The sequence below is a fragment of the Microtus ochrogaster genome, unplaced genomic scaffold (assembly GCF_000317375.1).
Source record: "Microtus ochrogaster isolate Prairie Vole_2 unplaced genomic scaffold, MicOch1.0 UNK11, whole genome shotgun sequence".
Taxonomy (NCBI): Eukaryota; Metazoa; Chordata; class Mammalia; order Rodentia; family Cricetidae; genus Microtus; species Microtus ochrogaster.
The window spans coordinates 6,109,226-6,126,688 of record NW_004949109.1 but is presented as its reverse complement, the minus strand read 5'-3'; the positions used below and the strand labels follow the sequence as shown (position 1 = coordinate 6,126,688).

The window sequence follows — 17,463 nt, the reverse complement described above, 5'->3', positions numbered from 1 at the left end:
CGCCTAGGAGAATGAGAGTAAAAGGGAGAAGGGGGAAGGAGAAAAGAGGAGGAAAAAGCAAAGAGGGGAGACGAGGAGAGAGGAGACCGAGCGGCCTGCCGAGGGTTCCCCAGATTCTTGCAGCTTCACGAAGCAGAACAGTGCGGCAGCCTCCTCTGACTACCGGAAAGCGCAGGGGACAGCACCGAGCCCAGTCCTGTGTCTGGTCGCGGCCTCTTCGACTTGCTCCCCGCAGCCTCTCGCTCCCCCCCCATCTCCCTCCTAGCCGCCCGCCCGCTGAGGCGCGCGCTCCCGCGACCCTCCCTCCCTTAGTCGCTCCCCCCACCTCCGGCGAGCAGGAAACGCGTGGCCTAGCGGAGGGCCGCCAGGTGGGGGAGGCTCGGCAGGGGGAGGGGGTGACCCTGGACAGTTCGGCCCCGGTCTACTTAACCGCTGCCTCAGGCACCAGTGGTGCTGTGAGTGGGCTCTCCTCCGCGGATTTAGGGCGTGGGGTCTTCTGGGACCTGGACACCCGCAAAATAACTGGCCTCTGTGAGTCTCTCTGGGGCTCCCGAAAGAAATCCTGTTTAGCTTCCTCTGTCTATGCAGCTCTCCTCTCAACTGGAACCACTGGTCCAAGACAGGCACAATCCAGATATACTAGCAAGTCATAAAACTGAACAAAAGCCGACAAACCTTAAGGCACCAGGGCTATAGGGCCCAGACAAATTACGACCGTCTAGGTAATATTTAAATAGATGCCTAAAGTAATTGCAGGGGGCTCGGGCTAGCCCTCCTGTTGTAAAAGTGGTCGACAGGATAAAGTGGAAGGTGAAGATAAGAAATCAAAAAAGAGGTAAAATTAAAAAGCTTCATTCCACAGCTTTTATTCTATAAGAACATAAACATCATCTTTTTTTCCACGCACAGCAGCAATACAATATTAATTTATTCTGATTTAAGATTTGAAGTAAATAAAGCTAAAACTAACATTTATAATAACGATAGAATGCATTTGCTTAAACAAGATTGGCAATTTTTCATAATAATAGACATTTATACAGATTTGTACTTATAGTTTTTTTCTTTTTCTGCACCTACAGGTTTGACCCTTTTATGCATGTAACTTCACAGTATAAAGAAAATCCAAACAATGTCTCCCTTCTCTCATCTGCTTGCCCCAGCCCACTTAGGCTCCCATGAATTTCAGAAAGCCTACAAAACAGCACAACAACAAAAAAAGTGAATTAAAGCAAAACAAAAGTAAACAAAACAAAAAAAAAAACCCAACTCCATAAGATAGGGAGAATCGTGGTGTGCTTTTTGCATGTTACCAAATGGCAACAGTTTTAATGGCAAAAATCCACTAATTCCACATGTATAAACAAACCTGCATTATTTATCAACAACCAGGACATGGAAATTCAAAGGTAAATGAGGGATTTTAGTCAGGCAAGCAAGACCTTAGGCAAACGGGAAGAGAAGGTTCCTTCTCTTGGCCATTTATTATTTTTTTTAAAGCTGGGAGATCTTACACAGGAAGGAAAAAGTTAATCTTTCTGATTATTTCTTTCTCATTTTTTTTTTCAATCAGCCAGGTCAAGCCCTATAGCTAACCTGCATGTCCATGTTTCAATACTCTGCTCTCGGCCAAGGAAGAAAAGAAGGAAGAAAAGAGAAATCAGGCCTGTACTCGCTGATTAAACACAGCCCAGCACTCCAGGCTGGCGAACCCGGTGGCGGCTCCTTGCACCATTGACCTCAGGCCAGACACCTCAGCGCGCCGACAGTGGGACCTAGGGCTTCCGGCTAAGTTTACCCAGGGCTGAGCAGAAAAGCAGATCCGAGTAGGAGAATTGGGGCAGTACTAGCAGTAGGAACCCCCGAGGCAGCGAACCCAGCCCAGTCAGGACTTGACAGTGAGGACAATCTCAATCTCTATAGAATTTTAGCGATATGGCTTTTTCCCCCAGAAAATAAGTAAACCAACACCAAGCAAACGGACAAAGAAACAAAATGTCAGAACAAACCAGCCCTGCACAGACGAAACGGCCTGGGAGACGGCGAGTGTGGAAGGGAGCAATGGGGCTCCGGCACAGGTGCGAGTTCTGGGGCAGAGGCTGGAGGCAGAAGTAGGGGTACAGGCGCTCTGGAAGCGAAAATACGGGCATTGCCTGCAAGTTTCATCAGGAAAAATTAAAGTTGGCTGTGAGCTCCCGGATTCGGTTTTCTCGGTTCATTTTCTTCAGTTTCATCCTGCGATTCTGAAACCAGATTTTCACTTGTCTGTCCGTGAGGTGGACACTACGGCTGATCTCTAGGCGCCGCTCTCGAGTAAGGTACATGTTGAATAGAAACTCCTTCTCCAGTTCCAGCGTCTGGTGCTTCGTGTAAGGGCAGCGTTTCTTCCGGCCGCTCTTTGCCGTGAGCCAGTTGGCTGCATTTTCGCCTTTGGAATTGCCTGGAGTTTAAGAGAATGCAGAGAGGAAGGTTAAGTCGAGGCCAATCGGGCTGTGCGAGGGGGGTGAATTCCGGGTCTTTCCCATTAGAGGGATGCCCGAATTCATAGAGAGAGGGTTATGCCCTCCTTTGACTTTCGGAGAACAAGAAATTCCTCCAAAAGCCATGACAAAATCGAGTGGGCCTCCAATCCACACCCGGTCCTCCCAATTTACATTTTCCCCTACTTTTTTTTCCAGGCACCTGTTTTAGCACCACTCGGCGGGGCGCTTGGAGAATGAAAGGCCGGAGTAGGCAAGGCCGTACATCTTGAACTTAACGCCTTTCTCTGCCTCTCATGCAGTGGCAGGGAAGCATTTCCTGCGGCCCCCAGGCTGGGGGTAAGGGATGTTTATTTGGATGAGAAACCAGCAGCTTCACTAAGGCTTACGCTAGCCTCCTAGATTGCCCTAGGCCAGAGGAGAAGGATATAGTTGGGCCAATAGGAAAGTCCCGAAAAGCCGATTCTGGGGTCAAGGGCTGTTCCGCCCCTGTCTCTCCAAAAAACTGGGGTGTGCAGTTGGGTGACAACGAGTTCCAGCAGAAGGGAAATGGCCACTCCTAGGTTTTCAGATCAGGGCCCAGGCGTCCGGGCGGGATTTGCCTTTTCTTCTTCTTGCAACAAGGATTCCCGCCCCTCCAGGAACTTTGAAAAAGGCAAGGGGGATCGTAAACTCGAACTTCGCCGGTTAATGGGCTTATTTATTGGCGCTGGCGGCTGCTTATTTTGGATGCCTTACAAACATCCGTGCTATCTGCAGGCGAGCCACTTTCCCTCCCTGCCCCTCCCCCCGCGTGGGCAGCGCTGAGCAGGCTGGGCTGGAGACCAGGGCTTGGGGGTACTCAGGGCCACAAGAAAGTGCATGCACGAGAGGAGGGCTGCTCACTGGTGTCCTCATCCCCCAAGTCTGGGTGAGCTGGGGCCAGCGCTATGGAAGTCTTGGTGTGGGGCCCTAAGCCCAACATGGGTTTTTACAGCGTCCCCACGCCCAAATATTAAAAAACAAGTTCAGAAGGTCAGCCTGCCTTCAGCTTGGGCCAAGGCCTGCGGCTGCCGCGAAAGCTCCTGGTCCTCTGCTCCTTCCTTGTGGGTCTGTCTGTCTGCCCGCCTGACTTGAGCTCTCAGTTGCACTCTGCTTACCCAGGGAGTCCTTCTCCGGCGAGGCTTTACTGTTTTCGGAGGGGGCCGGGGACAGCTCCTCAGCTGCCGAGGATGACGCGTGCGCCTCCTCGTCGCCCTGCGAGCCTCCGCCGCCGCCGCCACCGGTGCAAACCAGCGTGGGCGGCGGCGTGGAGTCGAGGGCTCGCTCCTTCCCGGCTGCCTCCGCCGAGCTCGAGGCCAGTACCGGCGGCGGGTCGAAACCGCGCCCCGGGGGCTGCGCAGGGAAGGGACTGGCGAGCTGCTGCGTGCCGCCGCCGCCGCCGCTGCCGCCGAAGCCCTTGGCCGTGCCGTAGGCCTGAGACAGGCGGAAGTAGCCAGGCACTGGCACTCCGCTAGAAGAGCCCAGGGTGCAGCCGTCGGTTGGCGGGCCCCGCGGGAAAGGAGCCAGGTCGGTGGCTGCCGAGCCTTTGGGGCATTTGTCCGCAGAATCGTAGAGGCAGTAGGAACTCTCTTCTTTGATGTTCTGCGCAAAAGAACACGAAGTGGCCTGTGGCGGGGGTTGGGGCGGCTGCGGCGGGGGCGGCTGCTGCTGCTGGGGTTGTGGCTGCGGTGGCGGCGGCCCGTCGGACGGTTCCATCCGGCAGGAACGGGGCGCGTCCAGCCACAGGTCTAGGGGCGCGGGCGCGTAGCCATGAGCCCCGGGACCCAGACCCCCGCTGCCGCCACCACCACCACCACCACCACCGCCTCCAGGCGACGACGCTTCATTGCGCTTGCTGCCCAGCGCGGGGAAAAGCCCGCAGCTTTGCAGCCCGTAGGGCAGGTCGCTGGCTGGCTGCAGGTAGACCCCGCTGTGGGCGTAGTAGCCGCCTCCGCCGCCCCCAGCGCTACCGCCACCGCCACCCGCCTCGCCTCTGGCCGAGCTGATGAGAGAGTCGACCAAAAAAGAGTTCGCGGCAGGGCTCTCCGAGCATGACATTGTTGTGGGATAATTTGGCGAAGGGAGCAGATAGCCCTTTCTGGCTGACATTTCTTGTGCAAAACATGCTGAATACGATTAGCAATCCCCCCGCACCGCGGCGGGCGCCCGCAGCCAATCCCGAGCCAGAGTTTCCACGCGACCACTCCCAGTTTGGTTTCGTAGGCGCAGGGCCGCTCTCCGAGGGCGCCCTCGAAGCCCGCGATTGATATAAATATGTAATCTGTATTGATGGGCCAGAAAACGCACGCCTGACACCTATGGCCCGAAGGCCAGAACTGTGGGGGGTGCCTCAAAGTGGTGGTCAGGAGAACTGGCTCTTGAGTCTGCAAACTGCCCCCCTCCCACAAAGAATATATTTGGAGGCGCCCTTAGGCCTTGGGCTCTTAACAAGTGGGGTGTTTATGATGTGCACCCCAGCCATCTTTGGGTGCTCCCATGTCTGCAGGAGTGGCCATGAGTCCCTGTCGTCCCTTGATCACTTAAGCAGGCCCTGTCTCTGTCTCTTCGTTCTATTCATTTCTGGAAGCTGGTCCTAGTTCTTAAATTTGGCTTCCCAATGTGACTGGCGTGGTCCTAAGGCTGTTAAGACCCTCGGAGTGTCCAGAATCCTCAGTGAACTGGAAGCTAGCTAGTACCACTCAAACATCGTACAAAGAATACTGCCCGAAATGCACTGGCTGATCACTGCCTGGTTCCCCCCGTCTTCACAATTTCCACACTCCATCCTTTGGCCAGTCAAGATTTTTCTCCTTCCCTATGCTCAGTCTGTTCATGGCTCTCTATTTCTTGCAGAGCTGGCGTGAGGTGAAAACCAACTGTCTGGCAACCCTAGAAAAGGGCTTCCCCCCAGTCAAAGGCATACTCCCCATCATCCCCGAGGAGACCCAAACTCACTGGCTTTGGGGGACTAGAATATTAGCTTTGGGTCTCTGGTCTCTCTGTACAGGGAGAACTAGAGGTGAAACCTGGGAGAACATGCCCAGCAAACGCCTCTACCACACGGCTTTCTCTCTTGCTTTCCTTAAAGCCTTAGCATTCCTAGCCTCCCTGAGGTTCTGACAAAAACCTGTCACTACACTCTTATCTTGCTATCCCACCCCACCACCCAAAGACGTGGCTGGAGCAGTACTTGTTCCAGCCATTTTGTGGTACAGCGCGCACATTTTAACAAGGTGGTGATGAGGGCGATCCATTCCCTGGAAGGTTAAGCTGGGTTTGGGCCCTATTATAAGAGGCTCCAGAGACCAGGAGCTTTGCTTAGCAGACACTGGGTCCTACTCAGGGGTGCTTTTTAAAGTGATTGGAAGTGGTTAACCTGGGACCTGCTAACCCCCATGTGTGCACCTCATCTCAAGCTCAGGAACTGTGACCTTCTCCTGCAGGATCCAGTGGAGCTTGTGCAGTTAGTTGATGCTTTGCCCCTGACCTGTAACCCACAAGGTTATGAGGTCTCCAGGATGCCCTAGGCCTGCCAGCTCCAGTAGGAACAGGAGTGTTGCTGACTGCCCAGATCCCAGAAACTACATTGTTCAGGCCTCTGCAAACGGCAGAGAAAGACTCTTACATTTAGATGATCATGTTCTGGTTTCTCCCAGAATGAATCCAGCCACTGGACAACGACGACCCTGTGAGGACCCTGAGAGTGAAAACACATAGACTGGGCTACGGTAGAGGCCAGCCTCTGGCTCCTGAGATTCCAGCGACTGGGGTTGTTTGCCGCTGCTTGGCCAGCCGCCACCCAGGAATCAGGGCTTCTGCTAACACTAGCTAGCTAGCAAGGTATCCCATCCCTGTCTCTTCTACCTCTGTCCCTCCCCCCAAGGTGACTGTCTGGGAGGGCTGGGTATCTAAGCATCTGAATGCAGAAGAAAGAAATGGGGAGAGAAAGAAGGAAGGAAGGAAGATGGAGAAAGAGATGGGAGAAAAGGGGAGAGAGAAAGAGAATATGAAGAAACACCCATGAGCATCAGCCCGCTGCAGCTGGAAATTTCGATCTATATTAGCCACTCTGGAAACTAAAATCGGGGTCTGTGTGAAACATTAACTATCTGTTTTGCTTCTGTGTCCAAGGCCAAGGCAAATTTTCTCTTGGGTAGGCCTAGCGAGCAAGAGAACCACCAGTCTGCAGAGCTCCAGAGCATTGAAGCCAATGGCCCTCCCTTAAGCTTCCAGGATGTGTTTGGTCCCTCCTCTGTTCACTAGACAGGTGGGACTTGTGTTCAGTCTGTCACCTGAAAATGCCCGGAAGCTGGGGGGCTGCCAGAAAAAGAGCACTTTGCTCTTCGGCGATTCAGATACCTCTCTGGCGAGAGATGCTATGTGGGGAAGTAGGTCTCGAGAGTGCTGAACGTCCCTTCAGGAAAAGGAGCAGCAGCAGGCCAGCAGGCTTGTGGATCAGGGTTAGACCCCTCTGCTGTCCCAGTCATGTAAAAAGGAGCTTCACTGGTAGTGACTTTTAAGGGACCGGTGGCCATTGGAGAGAGTATCTGAGATAGCAGAGGCTACAAGAAGAAAAAGAAAGACGCTGACACAGATAAGGAATCCTTAACCTTCCAAGGTTTCAGGGAGTCCTCTGAGCACCTAAGGGTAGTTCTGAAAAAAACAAATCTGCATTCCCATGACTCGATCCATCATTTCCAAGGGGTTTATAGACACCCCCCCCCAAAAAAAAAGCTTTGTCCTTAAATTCTCTATCCAAGACTCTCTTGGGACTCACCAACCCCTGCCTATTTGTCTGGCAAAATAAGCCAGGTGCCCAGCTGCAAGCCACTCAGGCTGGTCCTAGCCAAGGCCTTGTAGGATGGCCAAATGGGCTTCTAGGTTGGATGCTATCCAGATGCCTGCTATTGCTGACCAAGGTTAAAAAGTCAACTCCAGTACTGCATGTAAATGCCGTCTCTGCCAAAGGTTGGGAGAATCAGATTGTCCTCTACCAGCCTCGCAGACCATGGCATTGGCACTTGGATCTTCACCAGCCTTTGTGAAAAGCAAATATGTTGCTCGCAACAGTAACTTGCCCCCTCGTTAGAAACCAAACAGCATGTTTAATTTGAGCTCTTTCTTTTCTTTCTTTGTTTAAGTGTGTAAGCCTTCATGGAAACCTCTCTTTAACTGGCTGCTCTGTCTTACTCCCACTGAGATTTGCTAAGCAAGGGAATAACAGGATACTGTGAGGTATCTGGCAGACTGGCCTGATATGGCTGTTGCAGAGTAAATATAATGACTCAGTTAAACGTGGAAGATGGGTTGAGTGCCTGCTCGGCTTTCTTGGTCTGGAGCCCAAGGCTCCCCTCAGCCACCCTAAAGGCTCCAGTGTCTCCCTAAACCACAACAATGAGGTGTTAGCCTCCACAATAAAAAATATTTTGTTTATTGAGCTCCTTGGCTTTCAGGAGATTCGCCATCCCCCCCCCCCAAGGGATTAAGTAGAGTGATTCCCTTTTCTTTCTTTTCGCCTTTGCCCTTCCTTTCAGCTGCAGAATTCCCTTTTCCTTCAGTAGATGCCTTTGACCTAAAACCCTTGGTGCCTGCTGTCCTTAGCCAGACCACTGCAGCAATCACACTGCTGTCGCCACCACCGCCACAGTCTGTGTTTGTTCAGGAGTAAATATTGCGGGGTTTCTACCTGGAGATAAGATCCATTCTCTCCATGGGAAATGCCAGACGCATGAATCAAGAAAGTTTGAGGATTACTCTGCATTTGACTTGATAACCAATTCCTCTTCCTGTGTAGGCCCTTGTGAGGCCCCCAAATACATACTTATTATGAAAATAAGTTGAGTTTGTCACTAGGACAAAACGAAACAAACAGCAAACAAAACAAAAAGCAAAATACCCCTAGGTCCTGAGAATGAAATATAAATTAGTTTGTATATAAAGATCATTCTCAGTGCTTTTTTTTTGGGGGGGGGGCCCAGATTATCTAGAGGGTGTAGAGCTGGATTGCAGCTTCATGGAGGAAAATTAATACAGTTTCAGCATGTCCAGCATTAACAAAATTTCAGAAATTCTCCCATTTATACATTTATGAATAACTAGATTTTTTCTACAAGCAATAATCTTTTCTTGTTCTTTAAGAGTGTTGCCTTTTTCAGGGTTGTTTAATGTGTGGGGTTTTTTCTTTTCTTATCTACCAGGTTCAATATATCCTTAGGTTAAATATTTTTCTTTCTTTTTTTTTCTAAATCCAACCCTCAAGATGGCCCTTGTCCCTTAGTGGGGGAAGTATCGGGGCCTTTTGTCAGTAGTCATGAAGTACCAGTGTTCTTAGTTTTGTAGGTAAAGACATGGCCCTGGTCTTAAACTGGAGGCAGCTCAGGCGTGTAAGGAGAGTTGCTACCCACTGCAGTTCACAGAGTGTGGCCTCATTTCTGCGCAGAGTTGCTTTTTTTCCTGGCACGGCTTTGGAGCCCATGCATCACAAAACTAGCGGTTCATAAGCACGATTTTTGCTCACACACACGTGAAGAGGGGCAGCACCGATTTGTTCTAAAATTCCTTTTACTCAGCCATGGCGTGGTTTATTTGGGAAAAGAAAGAAATTCCTTAGAGAAACAAATGAAAATATAATAAAATAAAAATTTAAATATGGCAAAAAAAGGAAGATTTAAATCTGGCCTTCAAAAATGCAAGCACTTTGGTCATTTAAAACTTGTTTTTATGAAAGCCTTGAACAAATGCCTGCTGGGTCAGACTTAATTCCCCATGCTGTTTAAACAAATATAATGATATTTACTAATGTGTTTTTGTATAATTTGCAAAATGTGCAATTCAAAGTCCCTTCGTTTTAACGGCTAGGAGATTTTGTTGGAAAATGTCTGCCAGGGTTATGATGCCACATTCCAAATACGCAGTACGGGGCTGTCTCCAACATACTCAAAAGAGAGAGACAGAGACAGAGAGAGAGGGGGAGAGAGAGAGAAAGAGAGAGAGGGAGAGAGAGAGAGAGAAAGAGAAAAAAAGAAAAAGAAAACAATCAAATTGGATTTCTTTGAATGGCCTTTTTGGGAACAAAGCTTATTTCTAGCCTGCTAGGCAGACTTCTAGACTGTACCTCCGAGAAAACAGGCAACCTCTGGCGGGCTGCCCCAGGGACTAAACCCGCTCCAACGGCCACAGATGTTGACCACACCGTTGTTTCCAAGGAGAAATTTTGTTTTTCTTAGTCTAACATCCCTTTCTCTCCGAAGAAACGTAATCCCAGAGCTGATTCTCTCTTTTGCCTGGGTTCCGGCCATATCTAACGCATTCAGATCTGAATATTTCAGCAAAATCGAAAGATCGCCTAGGGTGAGAAACTTGGGTGAAAGGCTGGCGCACGGAGCTAAAACAGACAACTTTTCTACTTAGGCCTCCCACCGCTTTCCAACCACAGAGAGCCAAGGGGTGCGCGGGGGAGGGGGTGGCAAACGCGCATCACCCCACAAACTCAGTCATGGCCTAGAGCTTCGCTTAGCCATCTGCCACGTTCCCACTCCTCCCCACCTCTACTACAGTGAAATTGATAAACTTGTGGCCACTTACCTTGACTCATGTCTGAAATCACTGCCAAAGGGCAGCAGCTTCTCCACGCCGCGATGTGGAGAGGCCTAGTGAAGGCGCTTTGCTTTAAATTACAACCCCAATCACTTCTTGAGCGCGAGGTTCCCTATTTTTGAATACGAAGGGGATCCGGGAAGTGAAATAAGGTACCGTGCTGCTCTTAGTACCAGAAGCGAACAAAGGCCAAGAATCTCGCTGGGGTTCCCGGCTCCCTGGCGGCTTTGACATTGATCGGAAGTGCGCCATCTCGTGGCTGTTGCAGGTCTAGGCGAAGTTGGAGAGCCAGCCTGCAGCCCAGAAAAGGAAGCTGGCTCCCGGCAGAGAAAGAGGGAGAGAATGTGCCCAACCCGCTGCTATTGAGATCTCATTTTTACATCTAAGAAATTGCTGCAAAACCCCAGCCGGGTTTATAGCGGCGCATTCCAAATATGCAAATTGGCCGGCCCGGGACGGGTTTACGACCACATTGTCACAGCCATCGGAGGATGGGCTTTTATAGGGCTCAGAAATCAAACCCGCGCCCGCCCGCCCGCCTGAAAGCAGTTCTCCTGGCTAGACTCTCTCTAGCAACTTGAGAGACTTTGGTTAATCTTTAACCATCCCAAAGGAAGTCTTTTCCTAAACCGGGCTTCCCTGCCCGCCCCTTTAGCCCCCCAGGAGGGTCCTTGTTCTTCACAGTGTGTCTGTCTATCAACGTAGACATTCATCTAGGGGGTCTGTCCCTCTCCCCTTTCAGCTGGCTTTCTCCTGTCGCGCCAGTTAGACAAACACACAAACAAATAAACAGCAGAGTCTGAAGCTGAAGGCCTCTCTTCAAATGAGACCCTCTCTGCTGCTCTGCCTCAGCCTGGGTGGCTGGAGAGAGGGTGGGGTGGGCAACAAAAGGTTCTGTCCCTTTCAGCCATGCCCTCAAGGTTATGGGTGATGTCCAAATTTAAGGCAGAAGTTCAAAGGCAGCAAACAAAGAGCAAGCCCCGCATCTTTCTTTGCCCAAGGGGATGGAGAGGGAGCTGGAGCTGGACCGGAAACCCTAGAGGTTTCCAGGATTCACTTCTGCCATGATACCTAGTCTCTACTGCTGAAGGGATCCACAGGGCACACTCAGAGGGGCTCAGCTCAGTCCTGAGGTGAGCAAGGTTAGACTGGATCAGGCCATTGGCCATTGCAGGCCCACAAGGCCTTCTCTGGGCTGAAGTCAGTTGGAGGGAGCCAAGTCTCACATACTAGGCCCTGACATCTCCCATCCCTAAGATGCTGCTTTCCTTGTGGACATATAGGCCAGGCTTCCTATTTGCTTCTGTTGTAGCTCAATCCTGATTCTACCACCTCTGCACACACCCCTCAGGGGCCTGGAAACTCGCCCCATTTACTGGTAAAAGGATGCTAGCTGAGGGGAGACATTTGGCAGGAAAAGGCAAACAGGGAGAGAAATGTCACACCAGGACTAAATACCCACATTTCCATCCTCCCCATTTCCCATGTGCCCTGGTGTCTGTGTGCAGGTTAAGACATGGAGGAAATATAGGGTGGATAAGAACCGGCTGAAGGCATTCATTACAGACAGAACCACCAGGGAGGCAGGAGAGATTCACTTGGAGAACCCCAGAGGAAGTTCTCAGGTCTTGGGAGGCTAGCTCTAGGCATGCCAACACTTTCCAAATGATACAATATTGTAAAAGCATAAAAAGAGCATCTTCAACATCCTTCTCATTCTCTTCAGCATCCTCAAAGAAATCAATTAATTGGGGGCGGGGCCTCGAGGAAGAAGAGTATTGAAACACATTAGGTTATGGTTTCTTTATTTACAAGTCTTTTGAACACCATCCCTGTATGAAGCATACATTCAAATATTTTTAGCAGTGAGCGAGTTTAACCGTGGAACACTGTAAACAGATAGAGCCTTTAAATATTTTTATTATCCCCACCCCCCTCTACATTGCATCTTAAAATTCGCTTTGGTTCCTTCGGGGAAATATATATATAATATAATATTTATCTTTTAAAATATTTCCAAATCACTCTCCGGCTCTTAGAAGATTGCCAGAAGCTTCCAAGCTCAGTTCTGAGTCAATGAGAGCAGAGTGCAGCGTAGGAATGGGGGATCTGGGAGCAGGGAGACTTCAGCCCCTTATAGCCAAAGCCAAGGACCCACTGGCCAGGTCCACTGCTCTGCTGCCTGACACCAACTGAATCCAAGCTTCCTAAATGTCATGGAGGCTTTGCCAAACTCTAGCATTCCACAGGCATTTCCTGCAGAGATTGAGGGACCAACAGCCAGCATAGCCTCTGGATTTCTCAATGTCTTCTATAAACTCTGGGCTTGAGTGAAGACCCATCACCACCATTGGAAGGCAGAAAAGCCAGGTGGGCTGCAGGAGGTGACCGGTAGGAGTTCAGGCCTGGGTACAGAACAATGGGTAGGCAGGAGGGATGCAAAGATATTAATATCACCTGGACAGAGTTCTCTTTCTTCCTGGACCCCCAGCTTTCTCCCTTTTCACAGCCACCTTTTAGTCCAACTTTCTTTCACATTACTTTTGGAAAGCAACCCCATTCTGGACATCTAGGAACCCTCCCCTCTCCTCCTAGCCCATCCCCAAGCTGACCTAGGCCTGGAGAGCATCCAACTTCTTGACTTAGGAGTCCTGGGGGTGGGCAGGCTCTATTCAGAGGGTCCTGAAGGGGTGGCCTCCAAGGGGTTTGGCAAAGGGCCCAATCCCCAGTGACCACACCCAGCCCAAAGCTTTTGCAGGTTCTAAGAGCGAACCACCAGGGGTCCCAAACCATTCATCCTGTTGATTCACAACTCTTAGAATCCAATTATTAATAGGAAGCTTAACCATTGAGATCTGAACCAAGAGTTTTCAGGCCCCTTCCTATTGGGCTATCTCTTCAGGGGAAGCCTCCCCCTCTCTCCTACATCACCCCCCCCTTTTCCAAGTCACTGTGTGGCTTGACCTTGTCAAGGGCAAAATCTGCATATTATTTCACAAGTATGAAGCCCCCCTCCCAATTCCAGGAGGCTGGAGCCTTAGAGAAGTGGATTGGCCGAGTAGTATTGTAACCGGTCTCTGTTAATCTTTTTTTCCTTCATTCTTCTGTTCTGAAACCAGATTTTGACTTGACGATCGGTGAGGTTGAGCATGCGGGACAATTGCAGGCGCTTCTCTTTGTTGATGTAGACGCTGAAGAAGAACTCTCGCTCCAGCTCTCGGATCTGATACTTGGTGTAAGGGCAGCGCTTTTTGCGGGTGCGTTGGCCACCTAAGGAGGGAAAGAGGCAGGAGTGAGCAGGGAATAGGGGATGCAACTTGCCCCAGGACCCCCAGTGGAGAAGAAGGTCTGGCCACTAGGTCTGGAGGCCCAATCCAGGCCCCTTCAAAGTCTTTCCAGGCCCTTGCCTTCAGGCTGCTATTGCTGGCCAGGGACAAGCTGCAGTCGGAGCCGGCTTCAGATAAAAGCCAGCTCCCTAGATAGGCCCCCAGGGAAAGGACTCAGGCTGCCCCTTGAGCAAAAAGGAGGGCTTCCCACAGCAACAGGCGAGTTTGCGCTGGCTAAACCGCTTTGAAAGCAGGCAAGTGGGGGGTTGCGGGCTGTGCCTTGCCCCGCCAGACTAAACAAATAGCCGCCCGAGGACATTTCACCTTCAGCACCTGGGCCGCCAGTTCCTGAGGCAGTAAAGGCAAGCATCCTGGCCCCAGGCTTTCCCGGTTGCAGCCATGATTTAGCCCTTCTTAACTTCTGGGGCGGCTGCGGGGTCTTTGTCAGCCTGACTCCTGATCAAGAGCTCCTGCATCTTCCGCCAGCCTCCCAGGTCTCTCGAGGTGGGAGGCGGCAGAGGAAACCCCCTACCCAGGACCTTCACACAGCACTCACTGCTACCACACAGCCAGAAGGTCCTCAGCAGTGCAGGGATGCTATTTTAGGGAGGGTAGAGGGAAGAGAGGCTTCCTTAACCCTCAGGCAGGAGCCAGTTGTTCACCCCCACCTTACAAACAACAACAAAGACAAAAAGAAAAAAACAGGTTGTTTTAGACTGATTTAATAACAACTGTGAATAACAGAACGGCGGCACCTAATTGCCACCGCGCCAAAGGAAAATGGCTTCCTTTGGACAAAAAGGCCAACTTTAGGTTAATTTGTTTCTTTTTAATATATTGCTCGAGCTAAGCGGGCTACTTTATCTGTTAAATGCGCTCCTAGCGCCATCGTTAAACAGCGATGCCTTTGAATCCCAGCCGGGACTGGAGTCCCGCCGCAACACATGGCTTTTATAAAAATCTCCGGATTACCTCGCTATCAAAGGCTCCTGAAGCCCTTGTAGGGGGAATTTACAGGCGCCCACCTCCGGCTCCCCAGCCTGGAGCTGGCCTCGAGCGGGATCATGCTGTTGGGTTTGGGAGCTGAGAAGGGAAAAAAGGAAAAAGGGGAGTTGTATTTTTTTTTTCCAAGCGTGCTTTGGCCGGTGGGTATTTCACGGCCAATTTCAGCACTCGCCACGTGATCCCTCCTTTTATAACAAAGTTTTGTTGGGGGAAACCTAAAGGCCCTTCATAAACCTTATATGCTTATAAAACAGCATATAAAAATTTAACAGCGGTGCTGCGCTAGATTCCCAACTCCCCTTTCATAAAGCGCTGGGCGCTGCCTTTATACGCACCGGAGCTGCCGGCCTTGTCCTCAGTGTGGCCGGAAGACGACTCGGGGCTGCTGCTGCTCTCGGGTCGCCGCCGCCGCTCCTTCTCCTCCGCCGCCGCCTCCCGACAGCCGCCGCCGCCGCCGTCCGAACTTGAAGTTGCCGGCGCGCCCGTGGCCGCCGCAGCCACCGCCGCAGCGGAGGTCGCAGCTGCTGCTGGGGGCCCTTTCTCGGCGCTCTTGTCCCCGGGGTAGTCGGAGGAGGCGAGGTTTTCCGGGGTACCGTAGGCCGTCTCGAAAAACTGGTCAAAAGCCTGTGGCAGAACGCCGTTCCTGCCCACCGTGCTATAGAAATTGGATGAGACGGCGGGGGTGGGGTGGTGGTAGACGTTGGCCGAGCTCTTGGCCAGCACGTCGCCAGGCACGCCGGCCGCGCTGGGCGCCTGCAGACAGTCTCTGTGCACGAGCTCCTCCGCGGAGTAGCAGTGGGCCAGATTGCCGCGGGGGTGCCATTTAGTGGCAGGCTCAATGGCGTACTCTCTGAAGGTCACTTCGCGCACAGGTTGGACCTGGGGCAGGTTGGAGGAGTAGGAGTATGTCATTGGGCGCGAAGACGGGGTCTGGGGCAAAAAAGAAGGGAGGCTGGAGAAATCTGGACCCGAGACGTAGTAAGTACAACTTGGCAAATACATGTTAGAGGAGCAGGGACCACGCTCATCAAAATCCATCATTGGGCTACCTTGGGCTCTCCGCAGTAGCCGAGCTTAACATGATTCTCCACTGCAGCTGCCTCTTTGAAGCGGATCCGTGAAGTAGAAATTTGGAGACGTAAGCTGACGTGGAAATCTATCCCCATCCTTAGCAGGGAGGTGCTGGTCATGTGACCTGATGTTGAAATTGACAAGCTGCGAGCTAGTCCCGGCTTTTTTTTTTTTAAACCCCCTCCCTTTCCTTTTTTCCCCCTCCCCTCCCTCCCGGCTTCCTTTCTTTGTAGCCACCTCAGGGGAAGCAACAGATCGTCACTCGGTGTTCTCACCGAAAGCACGTAATCGCCGGTGTAACTCATGTTGGCTGGGGGGCCTCCCCGCGCGCAGAAAGGCTGGGGTGCGCCCCCAAGCAGCTCTCCTTTGCTCAGCTACATGGTCCTGGTCCACGGGTGCGCTGAGGGCTGAGAGAGAGCGCAACTCCCGACGCCTCCCCCCAACACCCCGGTGGGTGAGGGATGCTCTGGGCTGGGGATGGCCAGGTGAAAGCCCGGAACTGTGTGGCTCCAGGTCTCGCAGCCGAAGGCTTACGTTCGCCACCTCCTTCTTCGCAGCCCCCCCTCTCACAAGCTTGCTCTGGGAAACACCTCAGCCTCAGACCCTGGCTGGACCCCATTTGGGGCCAGGCTCCGCAGCCGTGGATGTGCCGGCCTCGTGGCTTGTCCGATTTGCACGGTGACTTGATTACACGCTCTCATTCATGGTCACTTCCGAAGCGCTTTAGTGCCTTCCGTCCCCAAACCGCTAACAGGCAGAGCAGCTTTCCTCCGCGGTTTGTCAATAATCTGCGCGGTCCGGAAGGGCCTTCGCCTTACCCGGGTTCCACCTACCCTGTATCTTTTTGCCTATTTCCTCACCCCACACCCTGCCTTTGGAGGAACCCCCTTCTCCTCAGCTGCCTGTAAGGGTTCGGAGTGACTCCGCAGAGCCAGAGGTGCTGGGACTGCGCTTCTGCTCACCGGTCCGCAAGCTGTTCTGTCTCCTGAAGCTGACGAATCGGAAACCATGCAATTGAGGCGAACCTTGGGCTGTTTTAGAGGCGCTGACATCCGAGGAGCCTTCTCCTGGGTATGCTGCACCTTTGGGGGACCCATTGGGCTGCTTGCAGCTCCTCAGAGCTGTGAGGGAAATGGAGGGTGGCAAAGAGGGAGTAATGGCCCAAGGTTCCCTGGCTAAGAGAGGACTAACCCGCCTCTTCTTCCTTGCAAAGCCTAAGAGTGAAAGCAAAGAATATTCAAAGAGAAAAACACCCAGACAGCTCTCATCCTTCTTGCTATGTAGTCCATAGGAGAAGCACGATGCCAAAGAGAGGTGTTCTCCTAGCTGCCTGCACCTTGGGCCACAGAGATGTCTTGAAAAAGCCAAGCTTGATGTCCAGAGAGATAATGCTCAAGAAGCCATAACTACTAGGATAAACTCCGCTCTCTTCAGAGGAGGAAACGGAGATTAAGAAGACAAAGTAATGCTTGCCATTCTGCAAGACTGGAGAAGTGTTTGGGGAAAATGAAAGAAAAGAGAGGGCACGGGGCAGCTAGGCATGGTCAAAGCAGGGAGGGGACCCAGAACTGGGGGCTCCCCACAGCTCCCTTAGAAGGAGCTAGGGTGTCACAAAAAGTCAAAAGTGAAAACCTTTCTCCCTTTCCTCATCCAGGAAATAGCCAAAGGTATTTACATATCTTGGGGGAGATTTAGAGTATAAACGCTAAGATCTTTGGTATTTAAGTGTCAACATCGATTTATTTATTTATTGCTGAGCTGACTGTAACTGACTCAATAACAAATTTAATCATGTATTGCTCTGGAAAAGAACTATTCTCATTATGTATTTTCTCCAAATAATGACCCACCATTGCATTTGAATGCCCACTGTAAATATCAATAATATCAAGTAATTACTGTGTAGTGGAGTAAACTAATTTATTAGCATTAATGTTTATGTGGCTCTGTCCCCCTACCCCACC

The 17,463-nt window shown here is 51.5% G+C and overlaps 2 protein-coding genes across 2 annotated transcripts; both read right to left on the bottom strand.

Moving 5' to 3' along the window:
- Nucleotides 1-1,870: 1,870 nt before the first annotated feature.
- On the bottom strand, nucleotides 1,871-4,610 carry Hoxa10 (homeobox A10). The gene is made up of 2 exons (XM_005366596.2): nucleotides 3,620-4,610; nucleotides 1,871-2,440 (listed from the first exon to the last, which is right to left on the bottom strand). The coding sequence occupies exons 1-2, from the start codon at nucleotides 4,608-4,610 to the stop codon at nucleotides 2,166-2,168; spliced, it is 1,266 nt and encodes a 421-aa protein (XP_005366653.1). The 3' UTR covers nucleotides 1,871-2,165.
- Nucleotides 4,611-13,134: 8,524 nt separating this feature from the next.
- Nucleotides 13,135-15,469, bottom strand: Hoxa11 (homeobox A11). The gene is made up of 2 exons (XM_005366595.3): nucleotides 14,764-15,469; nucleotides 13,135-13,367 (listed from the first exon to the last, which is right to left on the bottom strand). The coding sequence occupies exons 1-2, from the start codon at nucleotides 15,467-15,469 to the stop codon at nucleotides 13,135-13,137; spliced, it is 939 nt and encodes a 312-aa protein (XP_005366652.1).
- Between the last annotated feature and the right edge of the window lie 1,994 nt (nucleotides 15,470-17,463).

Bases quoted from the DNA above. Each gene is read 5' to 3' on its own strand.
- Hoxa10 (XM_005366596.2), bottom strand. From the start codon at position 4,610: ATGTCAGCCAGAAAGGGCTATCTGCTCCCTTCGCCAAATTATCCCACA. The intron at 2,441-3,619 runs GTAAGCAGAGTG...CTTAAACTCCAG, and splicing joins GCCGGAGAAGGACTCCCTGG to GCAATTCCAAAGGCGAAAAT.
- Hoxa11 (XM_005366595.3), bottom strand. From the start codon at position 15,469: ATGATGGATTTTGATGAGCGTGGTCCCTGCTCCTCTAACATGTATTTG. The intron at 13,368-14,763 runs GTGCGTATAAAG...TTCCCTCCTTAG, and splicing joins GGACAAGGCCGGCAGCTCCG to GTGGCCAACGCACCCGCAAA.